At 46.3% G+C, this 18,610-nt stretch overlaps 1 protein-coding gene across 3 annotated transcripts in view; it reads right to left on the bottom strand.

Moving 5' to 3' along the window:
• Positions 1–335: 335 nt before the first annotated feature.
• The window catches only part of TMEM39B (transmembrane protein 39B), a 60,093-nt gene continuing 41,818 nt past the window's right edge, over positions 336–18,610 (bottom strand). For 2 of the 3 annotated variants that reach the window (XM_033955485.1, XM_033955483.1), the window contains 8 exons: positions 16,684–16,865; positions 16,129–16,348; positions 14,426–14,509; positions 13,975–14,129; positions 6,869–7,193; positions 1,594–1,781; positions 856–976; positions 336–659 (listed from right to left, as the gene is read on the bottom strand). In XM_033955485.1, the coding sequence (XP_033811376.1) occupies positions 432–659; positions 856–976; positions 1,594–1,781; positions 6,869–7,193; positions 13,975–14,129; positions 14,426–14,509; positions 16,129–16,348; positions 16,684–16,811 (1,449 nt within the window). In that variant the 5' untranslated portion in view covers positions 16,812–16,865 and the 3' untranslated portion in view covers positions 336–431. Of the gene's footprint in view, positions 660–855; positions 977–1,593; positions 1,782–6,868; positions 7,194–13,974; positions 14,130–14,425; positions 14,510–16,128; positions 16,349–16,683; positions 16,866–18,610 lie in introns of those variants that run through there. The other variant, XM_033955486.1, reaches the window with a different exon arrangement.

Here is an 18,610-nt window from a genome sequence, read left to right as displayed (position 1 = left end):
TCATCAGGCCCCCCTGACCTCAAGCCCAAGACACATGCCTCCTGGGTTTACCCTTTAATCTAGCCCTGGCTAGAGCTGTGTACAGAACTGAAGGTTTATGCTGTAATGATAACCACATTTTTCCTAAGTGGAAAAAACATTTGAGAGAGAAATTTAGATCAGATATCAACAAGAAGGAAGTGGGGTAAAAGTAAAATCAATAGCATTCAGAATGAGTTTGGATTCACTACAATCCTCGGGAAATAAACAATGGATCGAGTTTAGTAAGACTTGTGCCCAAGAATCATCAGTCCCCTTACCATACCCTCATGAACAATAATCACAGAGACATCAGCTCAAAAGTACAAAAATAGTTATTTTCTTTAATTAAATCACTTTTGAAAGGGAAAGAAAGCGCCTGTGTCAAACACACCAAGCTCTGGGCACAGCTGCTACTGTCGGGACTCTGGGTTCACAGAATAGGTGTATGCTCTACCCAGCACAAGACGGTTACGGAGCAGCTTGAAGAAGGTGTAATAATTGCTGAAGAGGATCAGGGCCAGTGAAATAGTGCGGTGCCACTTCTCTGAACTGAAGAGCGAGTATAGTTGATATAGGATAAGGGCTCCTTCTAAGACGAGCAGCATGTTCAGAATCCGTAAGGGTTTGCTGAAAAAAAACTGTGGACAGAGAAAAAAAGTTCTAAGACAGGAAAGCATTGAGATATAAAATTTTCAATAAATTTTCAAGAGAGAGAGAAAAAAAAAAAAAAGAGATACATGTTACACCGAGCTACATGCAAAATAAGGTTTGTAGGGAAAATGGGCTGGACCAATGCTTGTATGTCCCACCCTCTAATGGCAAAAAGAAACTTACGTAAAATCGGAAGTGAGACACATCGGAAGGCACAGCCACGTTGTAATGACCCACAGCTCTATACACATTCTTATTGTGCTTTACAAGCACTCCCTGTGGCCACATACACTCCTCTGTCCATCTGAAAGAAAGGATTGTCCTCAACACACCTTTGGCAATAGAGAAATCCAAGTCCAAGTGCCCACATTAATGGTCTACCCAAAATTGATGCTCCCTTAGTTTGTCTGTCAGGGATTCCCCAAGAAGATGCATAACCTGGGCAGCCAGCGGCAGTATCCCCAAGCTTCTGCCATCCTCTCCCCTCCTCCAGCATGTTTAGTTTTGGCTGCCCAGGATGCAAGTGTTTTGGCTGGTGGGACTTGAGGATCTCCACCTGTTCAGGTATTTCTTTTTTTAGTTTTGGGGGGAGTGAAGACAGACCTTTGGGCTCAGTCTGGAAGTGCCACTGCCCATGTACTTATAAAAGGAAATGTAGCATATCACGCCACTGGACGACCAGAGCAGTCCAAGACACTGTGGTTAGTGCAGCGGTCTGATAACCTGGGAATCTGGGTTCAACTCCCTCTGCAGCTCCTTGTGACATTGGCCAAGGCACTTAACCCTCCATTGCCCCAGGTACAAAATAAGGACCTGTACATAATAGGTAAACTGCTTTGATTGTAACCACAGAAAATTGGTCTATCAAGTTCCCTTACCCTCTCTACACAGAAGCTGAGAGAAGAGAAGAATGTTTCTTACGAGTGTTGCAGCATATTGGAACAGAGCGCTGGATCCACCTTCTGCCAGCAGCCCAGGTGTGTTGCAGCCTTGTGCAAAAGGTCACAGTAATGAGCAGGTAGCAGGTGCTGAATTAGGATCACTGAGGTGCTTATAGACACCAGCAGGAAGAGCTCACAGGACCACCGTTTGTCATAGTATTCTGTGTTCTACAAGACAGAAAGAAATGACATATCAGTGCAGAGGTTGGAAGGTGGAAGAGCAAGTGACTAAACTAATATCCATCACAGCGTCACCTGAAAGCAAAAGGGTTCTATGCGTACTTGATGCAAAATTGCCACATACAGCAGGGTGACAGCAGTTCACAATTCCTCTGTAATGTCCTGTCAGGGCTGGACTTGAACCAGTGGCCTCCTGAGCAGAGCCTGCTTCTGGAACCACTGAGCAGTATGCTGTAAATGGTACTCCACGTTATGCAAGGAAAGAACTTAATGCATAAACCAGTGGTCATGTCCCCAAGAAACCAGTCTGCAAATACAGTGTTAGGAATTATCAGGAAAGGAATGGAAAACAAAGATGAAAATGTTAAAATGCCCTTGCATCACATTATGGTACGGCCACATCTCATGCAATTCTGGTTACTGTATCTCAAGAATTGGAATTGGAAAAGGGCGACAAAAATGATAAAAGGGTTGGGACGACTTTCTTATGAAGAAAGGCTAAAGCGGCTAAGGCTCTACAGCATGGAGAACAGTCAGCTCAAGGGTGATATGATAGAAGTCTATAAAATAATGAGTGTAGTGGTAAGGGTAGATGTGAATGGAGAAATTAGGTTCTTACCTGCTAATTTTCTTTCTTTTAGTCCCTCCAGACCGGCACAGAAACTGATTTTTGGCTGTAGTATAAGTGGGTTGTGCATTCCCAAGTACAATCAGTCTGACGAATAGCCAAGCAGAACTAAATACCTATGTAATGTAAATGCGCATGAGTTAAGTCTCTTTCATTTGCAAGGAAACTGCAATGAGAGGGCATTGGATGAAGTTAAGAGGTGATAGGCTCCGGAGAAATCTAAGGAAATACTTTCTTACAGAAAGGATGGTAGATGCATGGAACAGTCTCCCACAAGAGATGGTGGAGACGGAGACGGAGACTGTGTCTGAATTCAAAAGGGCCTGGGATAGGCAAGTGGGATGTCTCAGAGAGAGAAAGAGATAATAGTTATTGCGGATGGGCAGACTAGATGGGCCATTTGGCCTTTATGTTTCTAAGAACTGTGAACTACAACAGCAACAACACTCCCAGAAGGAGAATAGTAACTAACAGAGCAATACTGTTTGATATTGAATAGAATAAGAACCTTCAAAAATGTCCCCAGAGTTCGTCAGCTATGCCAAACAAACCAAACACCACTGTTCTTTTAATCTCCCCTAACACACCAAAACAAAAAGACACCGCAGAAAAAACCGTACTCTTCATTCAAAACGTCAAATAAAAAACGACAGGGTGGGATCTGTGCCAGTCTGGAGGGACTAAAATAAAGAAAATTAGCAGATAAGAACCTAATTTTTCCTCCTTTATCGTCCCTCCAGACCGGCACAAAAACTGATGGAACATACCAAAGCAGTACCTGTCATGGGTGGGACCCCCCAAAGGGCTGCCACAAGAACACATTCACTGAACACTGCTTCCTGACGCGCCTGAACGTCCACACGGTAGTGTTGCACAAAAGAATGGAGAGAAGACCAAACCGCAGATTTACAGATATCCACCAGAGGTACAAGACTCCGACCAAGAAGCTGCCTGACCCCGAGTGGAATGAGCTTTGCGAAATTCTGGAACAGGCTTCTTCCGAAGAAGGTACGCACAATCAACAGCCTACTTGATCCATCACGCAATTGCCTCTGCTCCAAAGAGAACTCCCGACTACCCAAGACAGGGGAGGACTGGTTGACATGAAAAAGCGAGACCACCTTCTGCAGAAAAGAAGGAACCAGCAGCAACATAACCCACTCACTAGAGAACTCCAGGAAGGGAGGTCTACAAGAGAAAGCCTGGAGCTCGGAAACTCGTCTCACAGAAGTAATGGCCACCAGGAAGATCACCTTAAGAGTAAGGTTCTTCAACGTGCAGGAGCCCAGAGGCTCAAAAGGAGGGCGCACTAGCACGGAAAGTACCAGGTTGAGATCCCAGACTAGAATCCAAGGACACATCGGAGGACAAAGCAATTTAGCTGCCCGCAGAAAACAAATCACATCTGGAGAAGAGACCAAACGCCGACCATGCAACAAACCATAAAATGTAGACAAAGCTGCATGCTGAACCCGGAGGGAGAACCAAGCAAGGCCCCTGTCCAGGCCATCCTGCAAGAACTCCAACATATGAGGCAAAGAGGCGCAAAGGGGAACCATGCCATGCATGTTACACCACTCCGCAAAGATACGCCAAACTCGCACATAAGCCCGAGAGGTGGAAAATCTCCGAGAACCCAAGAGAGTGGAGATCACCTTATCTGAATAACCTCTCTTACTTAGGCATTCCCTTTCAAGAGCCAAGCCTTAAGACACTTTCAAGAGCCAAGCCTTAAGACAAAAGAGTCCTGGATCGAACATTGGAACGGGATCCTGTGTCAGAAGGTCGGGTGAGAAGGGCAACAGAAGAGGATCTTCCTTAAGAAGATGAACCAGAACTGCGTACCACAGGCACCTGGGCCATTCCGGAGCCACCAGGATCTCGCGGCTGAGGTGATGAGCAATGTGAAGGAGGACTCTGCCCACCATCAGCCATGGGGGAAAAAAGCACAGGATGCTGTTTGTCAGCCAAGGCTGCACCACAACATCCAGCCCCTCATCCTGAAAATCTGTGTGCCAACTGAAGAACCATGGTGCTTTGGCGATGACACTCATTGCCATCAGATACATGACTGGCTGGCCCCAATCAACTTCAATGCTGCTGGACCAAGACACCACTCGCCAGAATCCAGCACGTGACGACTGGGGAAGTCTGCCTGGACATTCGCCACTCCCGCAGTGTGGGAAGCCGAGATGTCCAGAACATGAGTCTCTGCCAAAGCCATGAGCAGAGAAGCCTCCTGCGCCACCAGATGACTCTTGGTTCCCCACTGACGACTGACATAAGCCACCGCAGTGGCATTGTCCAAGTGAACCCGAAACGACTTGCCCGTCAGCAACATCTGGAATAGAGAATGACATGGGGAAAAAACTCTGTCCCCATCACTGCCCCATCCCCGGACCACCATCCCCATCACCGTCCCGTCTCTGCCCTGCTGTCCCCTTCACCGCCCCATCCCCTTAGCATCCATACCAGCCTAAGTACTGCAATATTTAGCTTATTCCTTCCTTATAAATCAAAGTTCTGGCTGTTGAACTAGCGAAAGAGATGTTCAGCTGGCAGGGTTTTGTTTATAAATTTTTATCAACACAACTAATATATTAGTTTATCCTAAAGCAAAAAAGATAAAAATAAAAATAAATAGAATTTTTTTTCTACCTTTGTTGTCTGGTTTCTGCTTTCCTCATCTTCTCATTCAATTCCTTCCATCCACTCTCTCTCTCTTCATCTTCCATTTGCTCTGTTACTGTGCCTCTCCCTGCCCCCCAAATTGGTCTGGCACCCATCTTCTTCCCTCCGCTCCCCACATAGTCTGGCATCTTTGTCTTCTTCCCTGCCAGCATCTTCTCCCCACTCTCTCTTCCCCATTTCCCTTCAGCGTCTTCTCCCCACTCTCTGTTTCCCATTTCCCTTCAGCGTCTTCTCCCCACTCTGTCTTCCCCACATCCTTTCAGCGTCTTCTCCCCACTCTCTCTTCCCCGCTTCCTTTCAGCGTCTTCTCCTCACTCTCTCTTCCCCATTTCCCCTCAGCGTCTTCTTCCCACTCTCTCTTCCCCATTTCCCTTCAGCGTCTTCTCCCCACTCTCTCTTCCCCATTTCCCTTCAGTGTCTGTTCCTCTCCACCCCACCTTTCCTCCCTCCCTTCCCCTTACCTTCATGGCGCTTCCCCGACCCGCAGCGAGAACACGTCTTAGCCGCTTCCGCCATGCACCTGCGCCCCCCCCTCCCCGGACAACAGGCTCCGGTCCGACAGGCAGGAGTGTTTCCTGCTTGCAGCGCACAACTGTGCCGACAAACCTCCCTGCCCATTACCTTCGTGGCCGGCGATTTCCTAAATTGCTTTCCTACGAGCAGCCGTTGAATTTGCATATGGCTGCCATTAAGGTCGTCTTTGATGCAATTTCCAGTTGTGTCAGAGATGACCTTTACGGCAGCCACACGCAGCTTCAACGCTCTGGCTGCTCGTAGGAAAGCAATTTAGAAATTGCCGGCCACGAAAGTAAGGGGCAGGGAGGGAGTAGGGAGATGTTTGGACTGGGCGGTGGCAGCAGTGATCAGTAAGGAGGGAGCACGATAGGTGACCACGCACATTCCCTTCCTTAACTGCGGGGATTAGGCCATTTACCGCTCCATGAGGCTGTGAATGGCCTTGTCCCCATAGCCACGGTGAAAACAGTTTTTTCCCCACCGTTTTGGCGGGTTACCCACGGGTAACAGCCACCGTGTCATTCTTTAATCCAGGGCTTCCTTCTCCCTGACTGCACATTCCTCCAGTTTTAAAGAAACTGCATTGGATCTCAATTATATTTCGAATACAATTTAAAATTTTGAAAATAACTCAACAAGTGATTTACAAAACTATTTGACTATTTGAGAAAACGTTAAAATCGGAAAATTATATGTTATTAGATGTACAAAAAAGGGACAAAGTGATATATGCCAATACCAGAAAATCCTATTTTTAGCTGCAGGTTCAGTTTTATGGAATGAGATACATGGAGCAATACGATCCTGTGAAAATGTTTTACAGCTCAGAAAATTGCCTAAAACATACTTCTTTGTCCAGGTTTTAATTAATATTAGTAATCTATGCCCAGAAGTGAGATGATAGAACCTGATCTAGAAGAAAAGTTAGTGTGGAATTCCGATTCTTTGTAACAGGGCTAGAATTTTAAGCCTGGCTTTGTAAAGTCTGATGAATGGAGTTTTATCTAATGATATTATGAATGTGATATTGTGAGCTGCTTAGTTTATTAAGCAGATTAGAAATGTTTTAAATAAGAAATAAATAATGTGCAACAGTTCTTACTTTTGTACCCAGCTCATTGTAGGGGCCGTGGCACCGTATGCTGTTGACACTATATTGTAATTGTACATCATTGCTCTCAAAACAAAACTTGAGAATACAATAATCAAAATACATCAAAAACAAAATGATGCTGCATACTTTTACAAACCAGACAGGCACAAAAGCTACATAGTAGGCACTGAGCATGGAGCTGAGAAGCGCTTCCTTCATGCGCCAGTTGAAATCCATCTTTAGGTAGCGCACTTCACTGCGGATAAGGTCAGGGGAGAGACAGCAGGCATGCGTGGGCATGCTCTCCACACTATGCATCTGCCGGCTGTGCTGTTTCCATGCCTCCTGAACAAACGTTAAGCAGTCTTTGCCACAGCCGTTCTCCCAAGGGTTGGCGCTGGAGATCTGGGACAAGAAGTTAGACTTCCCAAAGTCATAGTTCAACTGCAAGAAGGGAACATACATCCCAAACCTGCAGAAGAAAAGCACAGAACTCTATTACATGAGATTCTCTTTTCTATTTCATCTGCCCCTCTCTCTGTCTCCCTTCCTCTACCCATCCTTTCCCTCCCTCCTTTCCATTCCATCCTATCCCATCCCTTCTTCTTCTGTGTCCTCCTATTCCATGTTCCATTCCTTCTCTTCACTGCATTTCATCTCCTCCCTTCTCCTCTCCTACCTACTCCTCTCCCTCTTATCCATCTGCCACATCCTGTTCACCTCCTCCCTTGGTCCATGACCTTATTCCATTTCACTCCCTCCTCTCCCCGTCTTTCCTTTTCTGGCTCCTTCCTCTTGTTCTCTCCTGACTCTCTTTGCTTTCCATCTCATCTCTTCCAACCCTCCATCCTAGCCTTTCCTTTCTCTCCAGACTCTCCACTATCATTTTGCAGTCACCGATGTAATACTGAATTTTTGTTTATCAGTACACATCTCTCAATATAGTTTGAAAATGGAAGATTAGGTTTTTACCTTCGATAATCTTCTTTCTGTTAGTCCATGTAGGATGCCATACGCTAGGTGTTCAATCCCAATCTGCAATCTGGAAGTTGCAGAAATCCAACACTTTTCTGAGCACATGCTCCACCCCCTTAGCCTGAGAGCTAGCAAACATATCCAGTAGAGTCCCAAAGCCAAGTAACGTATCTGAACAAATCCACGAGAAGTGGGGTACAGGGGAAGATCCCCAGCAACACAAAAAATGTCTGAACTGGTCTGCTCTGCAAAACATGAAACAAGTAATAAACAGGCACAAAGGCAATCCAGCAAAACATTGAGGAACAATGTAAAACTAACCTGCTGTGTGCAACAAGTACCCACATAAGACAGCCTTCAGTTAAGCATGCTCACAGAAGTGGGAAACTCCTCATACTAGTCTTCAGGCCTGAGAGGAGAACAGTCGAGGAAAAAAGAAGCAGGCTATTTCAAACAACTGAGTGCATAGAGAGAGGGCAGGTCGTATGGAATCCTACAAGGACTAACAAAAAGAAGAATATTGAAGGTAGACACCTAATCTTCCATTCTGTTACGTCCTTTCCGGATTTCATACGCTAGGTGACGTATCAAAGCAATGGTAGCATCTAGGGAGAGACAGAAGAGCCTGCCCTCAAAACTAAGGCCCCAAACTGAGACACCACATCCATTTAGTAAAACCGGGTAACAGTATAAAGAGAGGACCAAGGAGCTGCTCTGCAAATTTCATTGGGATGAATCGCGCGAGACTCTGCCCTTAACGACACCTGCAGGAGGAACGAAAAGCACTATGATCCCCTCCCAACATCTGGCGAAACTTGTTCACAGGGAGAGACCTAGGGCAACACCGGTGAAGAAGTCATCTAGACCTTTACCAAAAAGAAGCTAGCCCTTGAAAGGAAGTCTGCTTAAAGTGGCCTTTGAGGCAGCATCCCCAGCCCAAAGAGGGATCCAAAGAGTCCAGCACGCAGACACTGCATAAGCGGAGATTTTACTAAGAACTCGGAGATCACAAAGGGTGTCTGAGCATAATCCATACCATCCAACACCAGTGCCATCCAACACCAGTGGATGGCATGTTCTTCTACAGAGGAAACACTGCACAGTCTGATATGACAGACTCGTGTCATAAAGGAAGCAGTTGCTACCGCTTTGATATCTAAAGATGCCACTACAAAAAGCCTGCGATCCTAAGAGTCCTTAAGCATCACTTCCCCATCACTAGCCATGGCGGAATCTACCTTAGGATGTCCAAAAACCTACTAAAAATCATGAGCTGGGGGATAAAACTTAGACATAGCATTAGAAGGTCGGAAAGAGCTTTCTGGGTTATCATTGTTCTGTAACCAGACCAAGGAGCTGTAAATGGGATGGAAAAAAGGCACATGAGAATGGTCCCTGACCAAAGCATGAGAAGCGAAAGGTGGAGAATCCAAATTGAGCAATAAAAAGGTGGACAGAACCATGCTTAAAAAGTCTGCGGATAGAAGGATCAGCACCCAAATCCGAACTCTCAGGACAGCCGAGGTGACTAGTCCCAGCAAGAGTTATCAGCCCTATTCATATAGAAGCAGTGTCAGGAGACAGAACAGGCATAATATCTGAATGGCAGCTATTGCAATCGATGTCTGCCACAGCACAACAGGTTGAGAAAGACCTGATGCACCCGCCGGCTGCGTCAAACAAGCAGGATCTGAAGAATACGCTTTCCAGAGAAGCCAAATAAAATCCGGTGAAAAGTAACACCCAGCAACCATGGCAGGGCTCTGTTAAGGCATATGTGCCATGCCAAAAAAGTCCTCAGACTCGGAACGCAAGCATTTTATGCCAGACTCCAGAACGGCCTCTGGGTGATAATTTTTTTCAGTCATGGATCCAGGCTTGCTCCCCAACCCTAGAGTACACGGAGGAGGTGAAGTCTGAAACTCCAGCCCCTTACCCCAGCGCGCAACAGCACACATAGAAACATAGAAATAGACGGCAGATAAGGGCCACGGCCCATCCAGTCTGCCCACCCTAGGTTACCCTCCCCTACCTTTACCCTGTGAATAGATCCCACGTGTCGATCCCATTTGGCCTTAAAATCAGGCACACTGCTGGCCTCAATCACCTGAAGTGGAAGACTATTCTAGCGATCAACCACCCTTTCAGTGAAAAAGAATTTCCTGGTGTCGCCACGCAGATTCCCACCCCTGATTTTCCACGGATGCCCTCTTGTTGCCGTGGGACCCTTGAAAAAGAAGATATCTTCCTCCTCTTCGATGCGGCCCATGAGATACTTGAACGTCTCGATCATGTCTCCCCTCTCTCTGCGCTCCTCGAGCGAGTATAGCTGTAGTTTATTTAGCCGTTCTTCGTACGGGAAATCCTTGAGTCCCAAGACCATCCTGGTAGCCATTCTCTGGACCGACTCCAGTCTCAGCACATCCTTGCGATAATGCGGCCTCCAGAATTGCACACAGTATTCCAGGTGGGGCCTCACCATGGATCTATACAATGGCATAATGACTTCAGGCTTACGGCTGACGAAACCCCTGCGTATACAACCTATGATTTGTCTTGCCTTGGATGAAGCTTGCTCCACTTGATTGGCAACCTTCATGTCCTCACTGACTATCACCCCTAAGTCTCATTCTGCTACCGTTCTTGTTAGGATCTCGCCATTAAGGGTATAAGACTTGCATGGATTTTGGCTGCCCATGTGCATAACTTTGCATTTTTTGGCATTGAAGCTGAGTTGCCAGGTCCTAGACCAGCGCTCCAGTAGAAGTAGGTCGTGCATCATGTTGTCGGGCATTGAATTTTTGTCTGTTGTGCTTTTGCCCACTACATTGCTTAGTTTGGCGTCATCGGCGAATAATGTTATTTTACCTCGGAGCCCTTCTGTCAAATCTCTTATAAAGATGTTGAATATGATCGGGCCCAAGACCGAGCCCTGGGGTACTCCACTGATCGCCTCCGTCATTTCGGAGGGGGTGCCGTTCACCACTACCCTTTGAAGCCTACCTCCAAGCCAGTTCTCCACCCATTTCGTCAATGTGTCACCCAATCCTATAGAACTCATCTTGCTCAGGAACCTGCGGTGTGGTACGCTATCGAATGCTTTGCTAAAGTCCAGGTATACGATGTCCAGGGACTCCCCAACATCCAGCTTCCTCGTCACCCAGTCAAAGAAGCTGATCAGGTTGGATTGGCAGGATTTCCCCTTAGTAAATCCATGTTGACGAGGATCCCGTAGATTCTCCTCATTCAGGATTGTATCCAATTGGCATTTGATTAGAGTTTCCATTAGTTTGTTCACTATTGATGTGAGACTCACTGGTCTGTAATTTGCTGCCTCCATCTTTGAGCCTTTCTTGTGGAGTGGAATGACGTTAGCCGTCTTCCAGTCCAACGGGATGCAGCCTGTACTGAGGGAGAGGTTGAAGAGTGCGGACAGCGGCTCCGCCAAGATATCACTCAACTCCCTGAGCACCCTGGGGTGTAGGTTGTCAGGCCCCATTGCCTTGTTAACCTTGAGCTTTGACAGCTCACCGTAGACACTGCTGGGCGTAAACTCGAAATTACTAAACGGGTCAACTGAGTCAACCTTTGTCTGTAGCTGAGGGCCGAGCCCCGGCGCTTCTTGGGTGAAGACTGAGCAGAAGTATTCATTGAACAGTTGGGCCTTTTCCGAGTCCTTTTCCACATAGTCTCCGTCCGGTTTCCTAAGACGTACTATCCCACCTGAGTTTTTACTTCTGTCGCTGATATACCTGAAGAAGGACTTATCTCCCTTCTGGATGTTCTTTGCTAGAGACTCCTCCATGTGGAATTTAGCCTCCCTGACTGCTGTTTTGACGGCTTTTGACTTGGTCAGGTAGTCTGCTCTAGAGTCCTGTTTCCCCAATTGTTTGTAAGAGATGAATGCTTTTTTCTTCTCTTTGATGAGATCTGAGATCTCCACAGTGAACCACTGCGGCTTATTGTTCCTTTGTCGTTTACTTGCTAATTTAACATAGTGGTTTGTCGCTTCCTGTATGGTGGCTTTCAAAGTCGACCACATTTCTTCCACGTTGTCGGTTTCTGCTTGGCTTTGTAGCGCCTGGTGAACGAAGTCTCCCATTTCTTTGAAGTTTGTGTCCTTGAATTTGAGGACATTGGTCAGTGTGGTAGATTTAGTGAAACCTTTCCTGAGATTGAACCATACCATGTTGTGGTCACTGGAGGCCAATGTGTCACCCAACGAGACCTCTATGACACTTTCTCCATTGGTAAGTATCAGGTCCAGTATTGCCTGATCCCTTGTTGGTTTCAACACCAGTTGCCTGAGTCTTGCTCCCTTCATAGACTTTAATAGCCTCCTGCTGTTGCCGGAAGCAGAGGTAAGTGTGTCCCAATCCACATCTGGCATGTTGAAGTCACCTAACAATACTATGTCTCCACGCAAGGTGATATTCTCTATATCGCCGATTAATTCCATATCCAGGTCTTCCTGTTGTTTTGGGGGTCTGCAGATTACGCCAAGATACAGGCATTTGTCCTTCCCTCTGGCCAAATTAACCCAAAGGGATTCCCCGGTGTACTGGACATCTGCGATTCTTGTAACCTTAATGTCATTTTTAGTGTATAATGCTACACCTCCTCCCATTTTGCCCTCCCTGTCCCGGCGAAGCAAGTTGTAACCCGGTATGACCATGTCCCACCCATGGGAGTCTGTGAGCCAGGTCTCAGATATCGCCACAACATCCAGGTCGGCATTCCTTATTTCTGTTTCCAATTCCAGGATCTTGCTTCCCAAACTGTGTGCGTTGACGTACACAGCCCTCCACATTGTATTTTTGTTGCGTCTCAGTGGGGATATTCCTGCTTGAGCTACCTGGACACTTTTAGCATTATTCGCATTATTCTCATGTTTTGTACTCTCCCTAGACCCAGAACTACATCGTGCAGCTATCCCGAATCCCCAGACCCAGAACTACAGTGTGTACCTATCCCAGTCCCGGAAATGTGTGTACCCTGTGGGGGTGTTCCCGCATGGGCTACTAGAACTCCTTTAGTACAATTTACACACTGTACACGATCACTGTATCTGGCACCAATCCGGTACAATCAATGCACATATTCAATAGATTAAGGGATGGGGAGTCCATCCCAAATTATTTTTATGCAAATCGAAGGGTATTGAGGCAGAAATAAAAACTTTGAAAAAAAAAGATTGTTTAAAATCCAAGATGCCCGCTGCCAACGAATTTGCGCCAAAAACGGCAAAAATAAAAACCCAAAAATAAAAAATAGCGATTTGGGATCTGGGGGACTTGAACCCTACCCTCAAACTGTGAAAAACGACTTTAAAATAGTTTTGCAAGCCACCCTCAAAGTTCCCATAGAAAATAATGGAGGTTTACTCAGTTATGCAGTGCCAGACTGTCAGCAGTTTTAAACAGCATTAGAATTGAGGAAAATGATTTTCTGTCTCAGAAACAGCTTCAAATGGACCAGACTTGAAATATTTGGACCGCCGGTTGGCTGGACACTGACTGTGACCTCCGCCCCCACAGATCCTCATTCACGTGGTCAGGGGCGGGAAAAGTAGCCTGCACCTTGAAACCTGGGGGTTTTGCTCCAGATGCACACAGACTGCGGTTAAAACCCATGACAAGGTCAGTGGGCAAGAAAACTCCCAGGGGAAGGAACTCCGAGTCTAATAAGGGTCGCACACAGCAAACTGGCTCCACAGATCCATCAGAGTTTCTCTGTGAAGCAGCAATCCGGCTTTGTGGGACTGTGTCCTTTCCTCCGACAGTGGACCACCGGAAGGGGTCTCAAGGCACTGAAGCCATCGAACTTTAAGAAAAAAAAATGCAGGGATTGCTTGCAGAATTTGTAACTGGATGTTTTCTAGCTCTCAGGCTAAGGGGGTGGAACATATGCTCAGAAAAGTGTTGGATTTCTGCAACTCCCAGATTGCGGGTTGGGACTGAACACCTAGTTTATGGAATACGGAAGTGATGTAACAGAATTTGACATTCAGGAGCCGGACAGGACTATTGTGTACCAATTTGGCTCTTATGCCTCCACCACCTCTCTCTCCTCTTAAGCAAGATCTGGTCTCCCCAAATGAATATGTTCTAATAATGGCTAAATCTCAAGCTCTGTAGTTCCTGCTGGACTAAAGTGACAGTTAATACTATCATGTCTCCCAAGCACCATTCATCCCACCAAAATCAAATAAAAGGTTATGGGAAAGGATGCACTCTGCATTTTAAACACTTCCCCAGAGAAAGAGATGAGGCACTTACGGATAGCAAAGGAACAAGAGATTGAGGAAGGAATATGTTCTGAACAGGTGAATAAGTGAACGGCACAAACTCCAGCCTGCCCCAGTTAACACAGCAAACCGAGTAACTACAAGGAAGACCCAATGTGGGAGTGAGAGCTTCCCGCTCCGAGATGCCTAAAAGGGATGAACAGGAATGGGGACAGGGAGAAAGAACATATTAGGCAGAATAATTAAATATTTCTTAATTAAAAGCGAAGGGGCATGAAGGAAGCACAGACATTTGTAATGCATACAGTAAATCTCTATAAGGGTCTTTAAGTATAGTCACAACCCGAAGGGGCTGGTGATGGGCACAGGGCAAGTGAATGTGACAGTTATTAGGATTAACATATGTTGAGTGCAAGGACCGAGGGACATCAGGATGCTGGGGAGGGGCATAAGGTGAGCAAGGATGTCAACAGATACCTTACCTCTCTCACAATAGCTCCGATCAATCGTTGCGTTAAGATAACTGTCGTCAACATCAAGACGTTAAAATCAATTAGATGAAAATTCTGAAACAGGAAAGTTAACTACTGTGAGCACAGATTGGGTTACAGTGGCCCCCAAAATAGACACTCCATGCAGTAATATGAGGATGGGGGAAGAGCATTATGGTTTATTTGTTTGTATCCCACCTTTCTCAAAGCAGGTCACAATAGATGCAAACATACTCATCATCACAACAAACATAACAATGCATAAACAAATTAGAAACAATAAAATCAATTAAATGACCAGCACCCCACGTACATCTTAACAGTTAAGCATCATTTGACAAAAAGGTGCCTCTTTAGTAATGGTTTAAAAGACTTCAGATCTCTCTGTTGACGAATGTATAGAGAGCTTGTTCTATTCCCTGGGACCTACACCTAAAAATATACTGTCCCCGGACACCTTCAACCTTTCACAGTTGGAATTTGTAGATTTTAATGCTCTACAGATCGTAGTTGTTGGGGCAGAATGTTATTCATCAAACATTTCGGTGCAAAATTATACACACATATAGACCATAAACCGTGATGCTTTCAATTCTTTATACCGATTAGTTCATATTTTCTTTCAGAAAATAAAATGATTTTCCAGACTTTGTAAATAAATAGTGAAGTTGCCTCCTCATGCAACCAGGGCCCCTCCATGCAGGTCACCCCAGTCCCTTAGGGCTGTAACCTCTACACAGATTACACCACTGCTGTCTTGAGAGCACAAAGCTAGGGGAAAGTCTATGCCAGCCTTGGCTCTCCCTCTGATGTCACTTCTTGGTCCTGTGACCAGGAAGTGACTTCAGAGGGAGAGCTGAGGCCAGTGTGAGCAGACCCACTTTTTTGATATAGCCTTCAATTCATAACCCTACTCCTCACTGCCCACCAACCCAGCCAACTGATTAACCCTTCCCCTTAACTGTATCCTTGGCATCTGTTTGTCTTTGTTTGGACTGTAAGCTCCTTCAAGCAGGGACTGTCTTCTTTGTGACTCTGTACAGTGCTGCATACATCTGGTAGTGCTATAGAAATAATTTATGGTAATAGTAGTGGGAAGAGCTTCAGTTTTTGGGAAGTAGAGTTGAGATTGTGATGTCATGTCTCATTCCACCAATAGGAGCCAACTTCATCCGTGATGTCACAACGGTTTGATTGTCCTGTACTCTCCACTGCCCACCAACCCAGCCAGCTGATTAACCATCCCCCTTAACTGTATCCTTGGCATCTGTTTGTCTTTGTTTGGATTGTAAGCTCCTTCAAACAGGGACTGTCTTCTTTGTGACTCTGTACTGTGCTGCGTACGTCTGGTAGTGCTATAGAAATAATTTATAGTAGAAGTAGAATGTGTGTTTGGGGGAAGGGTTCATATAGCAGCAGTATGCATAGGGATAGAATGAAGCATTATGTAGGAGGGGACAGGGATTATGTACTAGTGACATATGTGATAAGGGAGGGTTTATGTACCTGTGGTCTGTATAACAGAGGTTTACATATCAGCATTATGTGTGATAGTGATGCAAGGTATTTATGTAAGCAGCAACATGTTTGGCCGATATGATGGGCAAGATGAATTGTTTAACTATGACATCCATGCTAGGGGATACAGGATGAAGGTTTATATATTGTAGGTACATGGGGGATAACTTACATACCAGTGAGGTGCGCGATGGTGGGTGTGATGGAGGATACCACCAGACTGTTTTGTAGATGTTGATATAATGGACAAAAAGAGCAATGAGATGACAGAAGAGCAACTGGAGTTCAAACACAAGACTGCTTTGGGTGGGCAACTCAGGGATCTTCGAGTGTTGCACTGGAAGCACTGTCTGTGTAGCGAGGGGAGGGCTGGAGAGGCCTATTCCTGATCCACTCCTACAAAAGAAAGCAAAACCCACATTGAACTACACGTTCCCTTCCTGAAGGCAATTGCAAACCCCAGCAGTGCTCCAGAATATCCATGAATAGCCCACACTGGGGTAAATCTAGATCTTAATTCCGGATAAAGATAGTTCATAATAGCAATAAGATTTCCTCCCATTCTTGGGAAGAGCCTGGGATTGGAGAATCTTGGAGGCAGCGCTGAGATGCAGGGGTTTCTCTCATTCTTGTGCGTCATGGTGGAGGCACTGAGCAACAGGAGTTTCTTTCTTAGGGGCAGGCTAGGCTAGGAGCATCAGAGGAGTAGTTCTGGGGTTCTGGACATTTACCTGGTGCGGGAACGCCCTCCGGCAACACAGCAGTTGCTGGAATGTCCAGGGGACCCTGTGGCCCCAGATTCACAGAGAGGATTTCGACAGTACGATGTCCTATTGGGTCCTCTTCTTCCACCTGCCATGCCAGGCCTCAGAGGATTGTCTCACACTATTACACTAGGCCTTCAACAGTTATGCTGCAGGAAAAGATCCAAAAAATATAACAGAAAACATAGTTGATATATTATCTATAGATAGAGTCATACACTGTGCCGGTCCCATGTTACACAACAGATCCTAATAATGTGCAAGAATTGCCTTAGATAGCATTTAATGCAGCAAGGTAGATTAGTAACTTGAGTTGAATACCTGCATGCATGGACAGTCTTACAGAAAGCACATATACCCCAAGACAATTAACCACCCTGTGAGATCTCATTTTGGCCAATAGAGCATTCTCAAAGCCAGGTGATTGAATTTTATACAGCAGTACAAATTTTCTTGCTTCCTTGGACATGTAGTATAAGATTTTCTGAGGTAAAAACCCCACATCCCTTCATGAAGACTAATTGCAGATGTCTATCTGACTGACCTCCAAAAATTTCACCCCTATCCACACAGCACAGTTACTTACCGTAACAGGTGTTATCCAGGGACAGCAGGCAGATATTCTTAACGTATGGGTGACATCACCGACGGAACCCCGGTACGGACACTTTTAACTAGAAAGTTCTAGTTGACCGCACCGCGCATGCGCGGGTGCCTTCCCGCTCGACGGAGGAGAGCGTGGTCCCCAGTTAAGATAAGCCAGCTAAGAAGCCAACCCGGGGAGGAGGGCGGGTCCTAAGAATATCTGCCTGCTGTCCCTGGATAACACCTGTTACGGTAAGTAACTGTGCTTTATCCCAGGACAAGCAGGCAGCATATTCTTAACGTATGGGTGACCTCCAAGCTAACAGAGAAGGAGGAGGGATAGTTGGCCATTAGGAAAATAAATTTTGTAACACAGATTGGCCGAAGTGTCCATCCCGTCTGGAGAAGGCATCCAGACAGTAGTGAGTAGTGAACGTGTGAACTGAGGACCAAGTGGCAGCCTTGCAGATTTCCTCGATGGGCGTGGAGCGGAGGAAAGCTACAGAAGCAGCCATAGCTCTGACCCTGTGGGCCATGACAGCACCTTCCAGTGAGAGACCGGCCCGAACATAACAGAACGCAATGCAGGCAGCAAGCCAGTTGGACAGCGTCCGTTTAGAGACAGGGTGACCTAGACGGTTAGGGTCGAAGGACAGAAAGAGCTGAGGTGACGAGCTTACAGTCCAGCGTGTGCAACGCCTGTTCCCCAGGATGAGAATGGGGCTTAGGGAAAAAGACAGGCAACACAATGGACTGGTTGAGGTGGAAGTCCGAGACCACCTTGGGAAGGAATTTAGGATGGGTACGCAGAACCACCTTGTCATGGTGAAAAACTGTGAAAGGTGGGTCGGCAACCAGTGCATGCAGCTCACTAACCCTCCTGGCAGAGGTGATGGCAATGAGGAAAAGCACCTTCCATGTGAGAAATTTGAGTGAAGTTGTGGCAAGAGGCTCAAACAGAGGTTTCATGAGGGCTGATAAAACCACATTCAGGTCCCAGACGACTGGAGGAGGCTTCAGAGGTGGTTTGACATTGAAGAGGCCTCTCATGAACCGGGAAACCAGGGGATGAGCCGTAAGAGGTTTTCTGAGGATAGGCTCATGAAACGCAGTGATGGCACTGAGGTGGACTCTGATTGAGGTAGACTTGAGGCCAGCGTCGGAGAGAGAGAGCAAATAGTCCAGTACAGTTTCCACCGCCAATGAGGTGGGATCGTGATGATGTAGTAGACACCAAGAGGAGAACCGGGTCCACTTCTGATGGTAACATTGGAGGGTGGCCGGTTTCCTGGAGGCATCCAAAATACGG

The sequence above is a fragment of the Geotrypetes seraphini genome, chromosome 8 (assembly GCF_902459505.1).
Source record: "Geotrypetes seraphini chromosome 8, aGeoSer1.1, whole genome shotgun sequence".
Lineage (NCBI taxonomy): Eukaryota > Metazoa > Chordata > Amphibia > Gymnophiona > Dermophiidae > Geotrypetes > Geotrypetes seraphini.
Note: the sequence above shows the minus strand (reverse complement) of the source record. Positions and strands in the feature narration are given on the sequence as shown.